Source organism: Xiphophorus maculatus, chromosome 23 (genome assembly GCF_002775205.1).
Source record: "Xiphophorus maculatus strain JP 163 A chromosome 23, X_maculatus-5.0-male, whole genome shotgun sequence".
NCBI classification, from domain to species: domain Eukaryota; kingdom Metazoa; phylum Chordata; class Actinopteri; order Cyprinodontiformes; family Poeciliidae; genus Xiphophorus; species Xiphophorus maculatus.
In genome coordinates this window covers 15,836,741-15,843,485 of record NC_036465.1, presented here as the reverse complement: position 1 = coordinate 15,843,485, position 6,745 = coordinate 15,836,741, and the positions used below count along the sequence as shown (strand labels likewise).

Below are 6,745 nucleotides of genomic sequence, written 5' to 3'. Positions count from 1 at the left end.
TAAAAGGCTTTACGGTAAACACGTCGCACTCAGAATGTGTCGTACAGGTGTGTGTGGTCCCTGCGAGCAGTTTACGATTAAACCCTCTTGATCAAACACACATCTCCTTGTGTGACCAGGTTGGTTATTGCAATTGTAAAATAGGGGATTTAAATTCCGTTTGCAGTGCCGCCTCCTGTCTCCTCCCATGTATTTCCGCCTCCGAACACACGCTGATGTCATTTCATTGATTGCCCAAGAACAATGGTCACGAAGGGGAAGCTCGGGTGCCCTCCGTGCGGGAATAGTAGCAGCATTCCACACTAATACGAGAAAATGTCACATAAAAACCAGTGACTATTCGCGTCTGTGTATGACTCACTGACCTCTTTAGTATTTCTTGATGACTATATTAGGCATTTCCTGATTTGCTTCGATGAAATCTGCTTGTTTTACTTTTCTAAAATAATTAAAAAATTTAAAGTTCATACACTTTGTTTTTGTTTTATGAATAGAAATCTAAAAGGTCTGGCAATATATTTGTATTAAATCCCATTTACTCTGATATCCCTAAATAAAAAGTGAAACAACACGCCTTTTCAAGAAACCTAATTCTCCTGGCGTCAATAGCACGGCTAAAATCTAAGAATATTGAAAAGTAACGTTGAAAAGCCCAGGCCAATAAATCCAATAAAATGTTTGAGGCAAGACTTGAAAAATAATATCTGCAGAAGCTTTCCATTCAGACTGAGTTCAAATTATTTTTGTGTAGAGGAATAGGATCAGTTATCAATCTCTAGCTATGTAAAGCTGGTAGAGTCATATCCAGACTTAAAGCTGTAATTGCACTGAAAAGTGGTTCTAAAAAGCACTGACTCAGCATGTGTGCAGCAAATACACACTGCACTTTTACACTTTTTATTAGTAAAAGAAAAAAATCAAAACGCTCCATAAAAAACCCCCTGCAAAATAGTTAACTTCTGTAAAACCAAAAACATGTGAATCAATAAAATACGTTCATGAAGTAATCCAAAAATCTTTTCAGTCATGATTCACACTAAGAAAGGCTGAGTGGAAAGAGGAAAAATGCAAGGAATTTCCCCCCAGTTTCCTTGAGAGCCCCCACTGAACGCTCTTCAGAATGAGAAATATTAGACACACAAGAAATATTTACAAAAGTGCTGCCCTCTGGCCGTGCAGTGTGGGAAACCATTTATTTATGACAGAATATCCAACACTAAAGAGCAAATCAAACAAAAAAACAAGTCAGAAACTATTTGTCAAGTATAAAAACTTGGAAATCAAGCAATAAAGTTGGAGGAAGTTTGTTTATAAATGAAAATTGCACACAATCACAAAAAAGGAAATGTTGTCTTCCTTTGTCTATTTTTACAATTCATTATGCTATGTATGAAAACTCAGACGGTTATTTCAAAATGCATAGTATGTGTTAAAAGGATCTTTAAATACATCTCACCTACTGCTCCCAGATAAGAACAGTCATTCTTTTCTAAATTTTAAAATTGTTCTTAAATAAATTCTGAAAATAAAAAATAAAACATGTCTCAAAGCTATGTTGAAATGTTCTACATAGTTCATTTGACTGATAATAAAATACAATAAAGTGAATCAACATCTATTTTAAGGTCGGTGTTAACTTAAAAGATTTAAACATAATAATGCTCCCAAATCTTAAAAAGGGCAAGCAACACATATTTCTGGTATTGTAGCTCTTTTACGTTTGGCAAAAATATTTTCAATAACTTAGAATAAGCTTTGTGTTCTGACCTGAAATATGTTTTTTTGATAACTACAAAAAAAAAAAAAACGTTTTAAATTGAATCATTTATCAAACAATACTTGAAAATTATAAAGTTTAAACTAATTAATTTCGTAAATATTCTGAACTAAATTCAAAAGAGAATCAATGAACAAAAAAGGCTTCAAATGACTGAAACAATGACGTGAAGAAAAATTCAAAACAAAAAACAAGAAAAAGATTTATGAAAGATTTTAAAGAAAAAATCAACAAAATTTATAAAAAAAAAACTAAATAGTATTAAGTAGTACTAGGAATAACAACATGTAAATACACAGTCATGATCCAAAGTTTTGGCAGTGACACACGGTGTTTCTGTTTTTATGGCAAAAGGTCAGTTTAGTTATCAAATTTTCTCATCTCAATGAGCTTTATTGGCTTAAAATAACCAAAATAAATTTTTTGCATTTATGCAATAGCTAAAAATACCAGTTAATTTTAATAAAAAAGGAGAACAACTAAAATAACTGTATCAATCTAATTAGTTAATTAACTGCATAATAAAAGTAAATGGGATAGAGCTCTTTGTGATTTTGAGTTAGCAGTAGGTCCTTCCAACAGAAAGAAAAAAACATGCAGCAACTGTTGACGGTTCACATATTGGGCTCATACATAAGCAATTTTGAAGGAGACATAAACATTTAGGGGTCCTCATGCCCTTCAAGAAATTTTGTTGAAGAGAAAATGGTTTTATGGTACAGTACCAACAGCGCAGAGCTGGCTTGACACTGGCCTAAAAGAGAAAGATGGAGTTAAGAAAAGGAGAGAAATAAGGATAAAGGGACTACAGGAAAACACCTGCAGAAAGAGAGAAACCACAGTGACAAACAACATATGCATATCGTCACTGAAAAGTACACAGTACTAATTATAACACAATGTATTTAGTGGCAACCACAGCCAATATAGAATGAATCGGTAAACAGTGTTGGTGCACTTGTGTGGTTATATAAGGTTTTCTCACTTTCTAAAGTGGTAACACTTTAATGAAAAGGGTGTGCACAAGACTGACATGACACTGTCATTAACGTGACATAACATGTTTATGACATGAACATGAAGGAGTCTTCATGAATGTTTATGACTATTGTCATGAAGTGTCTTTCAGTAAATAATGACACCTTTAATGCAGATATGCATTAAAAGTTGCTTTAAAAGTGCATTAGAAGTGTCAACGTAGCATTATTTGGTAAAGAACTACATTTTTATCCAAAGTTGCATTAAAACTTACATTAAAAGTCAATTAAAAGAATCAACTTTGCATTGAAAGTGTCATTTTTTACCAAATAACACTTCATGAAAACAGATATAAACATTCATGAAGACTCCTTCATGTTCATGACAGACGCTATGTCATGTTTATGACAATGTAAGGTCAGTCTTATGCACACCTCTTCAAATAAAGTGTTCCCGAATGTTTAATAGTCGGTGTGAGGAGCCACACACCTGTCCCCAAGTCCCCAAGGACACCAGGCAGACATGGAGGAGATCGGAGCCACCGACACTCAAAGGTTCCCCAGCTACGCTGAAGCAGATCCAGCCATGGACACTGAGACCCGAGATTCACCTGAGCACAGAGAACCACCAAGGCACCAGAAGGCTGAGGCACCAGGCCCCGTATTTGTGCCACTTTTATTGATGTCTTACGTGATACGTTACAACCTATAAAAGATACCTTTTGTACTGTATTTAATCACAAAATGTGTGTCAACACCATCACTTTTTCCCATGACTGTGAAGTAACCGAATCATTGAATTTTAAACATCATTGCTCACACAGCATCTTGTTAAGACATTGACAGCAGCTTTTCTTAGGCTGAATCAAGTCGATAGATTACAATTAATATCCTGCTTTTATGGTTCTTCAATTAATTAATTACATAACTTCAACCAGCAGTATGATTGGTTTGGTATTTAACACTGGGGCTTTAAATATGCAATATAAGAACAAAATGTAAAGTTAAATGTCTTATTAACAATGCTCTGAAATACTTGAATCACATTTCTGGGTTTTTTTTTTTTCATTTCAGGGATCAAGTCAGGAGTTCCTCTGCTGCTCACACTGCAAGCCAAATGTCAAACTCTGACTCAGCAACACTGCTGTGCGGCTGCGGTTTGTTGTATTATGATAAACAAAACGTTATTCCAGGAAGTCATAAAAGAAAAAAATCTAGATCCTGACCACTTAATTAAAGATCACAGCCCTACGGTGGAATTGTGCGTGATCATGTGTCTGCGCAGGTTGCTCGGGTTGTTGAAACTGGCGGTGCACTGGCTGCACGAGAACGGCTTTTCTCCAGAATGCGTCCTCAGGTGGATCTTGAGGCTGCCGTTCTGCGTGAAGCGTTTCCCACACTGCATGCAGGCGTACGGCTTCTCGCCGGTGTGAATTCGCATGTGGATAGCCAGCGTGGTCTTGTTCGCGAAAGTCTTGCTGCACAAGGAACAAGGCATGGGCACCTCACCGGTGTGGCCGGCACGGTGCAGGATAAGTTCCTCGCGGCTGTGGAAGTGCTCGCCACAGAAGCCGCAGTCCAGAGATTTGCTGATCGGGTTGGGGAGGACGTTGTGCTGTTGAGAGAAGTGGCTGGGCTGTCCATTTGCATCCACTGCGGGGGAATTTAATGCTTGGCTCCCTGCTGCTGAAGCTCTCCGAGTGGAAGGATCCCTTTCATGTTGGATGTTTCTCACCACTTCACTACAGTTTTCCTGCACCGCTCCTACTGGTACACGGCCATTCGCACCACTCGTGAAATTAAGAATCGTCTCCGTAGGGATGCTGTGGTCAGACAGAACGCTCAAAGCCTGAAGCTCAGAGGCAGAGAAGAGGATGTCACTATCCTCCTGTAGAGGCGCCTGTCCTACGCTGTGAACATTTACGATCCTCAGCTGCTTGTTATTATCGATCAAGCAGGATGAGCCAGATGAGTCTAAGCTCTGATTCCCTGCAGCCTGCATGCAATCCTCTTCAAAGTTATTTTGACCTAAAAGAAAAAAAAGGGACACCAACGTTTATTTGTTACATATTTATCGTTATCTTGCCTACAAAACAGAACAGCAAACAGTACCGGTGAAGCCGACTCACCAATGTCAGGCGCAGATCCTACAACATCATCCTCATCTTTGATCAGAATGACCTCTGGACTGTCCACATCTGCACACTGGCAAACAATCAGGCAGAAACCTGAGCAAATCACCACTTCAAACAGATTCACAACAGCATAAAACGATATTCACCTGCACTTGGACAGCGGAGGAGGACGACTTGGTTTGGGTAACAGAGGCAGAAGCAGTTTCAAGAACGGTTTTATCACCCTGTGCCGGCTTCATAAACACTGAAGAGAAAGGAGTAAACAGACAAAAACAGTAGTTGGTATAAAGACAGATGAATGAAACGCATTAGTGTTCAGAACAGTGAGAAAAAACACTGCAAAGATTAATGAGGCAAAGTCTTCTTTCTATCAAGAAAACTCTTCAAAATGTACTTTGTTGTGACAGGCACAACACCAATGCAGAATGGCCTTGGTACAAAGTCAACCTCTGGTGGTCAGTTCAGGTTAAAGCAATACTAGAGGCCTATACAAAAAAAAAAGAAAAAAAGAAATTCTGTTCATATCCTCCATCTGGTTCTGACAATAAACTGGCACAAAGAATAAGTATTTTCTTTCTTCAAACCAAACACTATAACTCCAGAACATAAAAATATCTAATATGTAAAATATAAATAGGCAACATTGCATTTTAGGTCTTTATTGAACATATATTCTTATTGCAATGTCACTGCTCTTTGTAATAGCAGTTCTATTATTCTATTCAATAAATATTAGCCAATAAACTAATTATCATGCATTCAGACTCTCAAGGCTAGTGATATATTTCCTCTGAATGATAACTGCTTTTATATGTCATGTTTAAAATGGCTCAAACAAAGATCTGAACATTTAAAGTTATAGCACCTTTTATCGATTGTTATTTTGTAGTTTCTTTGTTTATTTCTTCACTTATGTCTTATTTGAACAAGTTTCTTTGTAATTACAGGTTCACATGTTAACTTTTGAATGTATTAAAGTCTTCTTTTGCTGTAATTTTATTTGTATCACTATTAAATGTCGACTTCGAAAAGCCTAACCAAGGACAGGGCTTGCGAATTACAAAAAAAAAAAAAAAAAAAAAAAATGGAATTGGGCCCCCGAAATCTTGCAGCTCCAAAACAATGGTGGGACCGGCCCTGTTGGTAACAACGTATTGCTCTCCACGCGTGGGGAGCAATACACTCCTTATTGCTTTATTGTTATTAGAGTAAAAGTGGTGCTTAAAAAGGGAGGGTCGTTTACCCTGCAGTTTTGGCCGAGGTTTGGTCACATTGCCCCTGAAGGCAGAGAAGCGGCTGGCCGGTCGGTTCGTCCTGGTTTGGAGCTTCAGGGAAAACAGCTCACTCCTCATCACCTTCATCCTCGTCCTCAGGTTTTCGTTCTCCCTCAGACTCTGGCTGAGGTGCAGCCGCATAGACTCGGAGCTCTCCGAGAATAGCTGTACGATCTCCGCTACAGCAGCTTTCACCAACACGTTCATGATGGACAGAAGCTGCGACTCCATGTTGAGGCTGCCGAGCGCCGCCGGCATGTCTGCGGACATGTTTTACTGGGAAGTATGTTGGGAAAACAATACAGCAGGGTCCCAGTCTGTGCGTGTGTGTGTGTGTTAGCCCTGAAAACAAACTACACAACAGTCTTCCTTCCGGGTAGTAAAGAGGGCGACTACCGTAACGCTTAGAAAGAAGACGCAGCTTCTTATTGTTGGTTCAAAAGTTTTTGTTGGTTCAGTGGAAATTATGAAAACTTTGTCAGATATGCACTCAGACTCAAAGTTTTGTGTTAAATAGATCCTTTTTTTTAAACTGAAAAGTTTAAAGGTTTCAGCGTTCATACGTTTTTATCTATTAATATT

At 38.3% G+C, this 6,745-nt stretch overlaps 1 protein-coding gene across 1 annotated transcript; it reads right to left on the bottom strand.

The window, feature by feature from the left end:
• Positions 1-3,134: 3,134 nt before the first annotated feature.
• Positions 3,135-6,526, bottom strand: LOC111606825 (zinc finger protein 420-like). The gene is made up of 4 exons (XM_023328129.1): positions 6,133-6,526; positions 5,036-5,133; positions 4,884-4,959; positions 3,135-4,782 (listed from the first exon to the last, which is right to left on the bottom strand). Exons 1-4 carry the CDS (start codon positions 6,431-6,433, stop codon positions 3,995-3,997), a joined length of 1,263 nt encoding a protein of 420 aa, XP_023183897.1. The 5' UTR covers positions 6,434-6,526; the 3' UTR covers positions 3,135-3,994.
• Between the last annotated feature and the right edge of the window lie 219 nt (positions 6,527-6,745).

What these genes read in the sequence shown, in the direction of transcription:
- LOC111606825 (XM_023328129.1), bottom strand. Translation starts at nt 6,433, where the DNA reads ATGTCCGCAGACATGCCGGCGGCGCTCGGCAGCCTCAACATGGAGTCG. An exon ending in ACCTCGGCCAAAACTGCAGG is followed by an intron (nt 5,134 to 6,132) that starts GTAAACGACCCT and finishes CTTTCTCTTCAG; the next exon opens with TGTTTATGAAGCCGGCACAG. An exon ending in CCTCCGCTGTCCAAGTGCAG is followed by an intron (nt 4,960 to 5,035) that starts GTGAATATCGTT and finishes ATTGTTTGCCAG; the next exon opens with TGTGCAGATGTGGACAGTCC.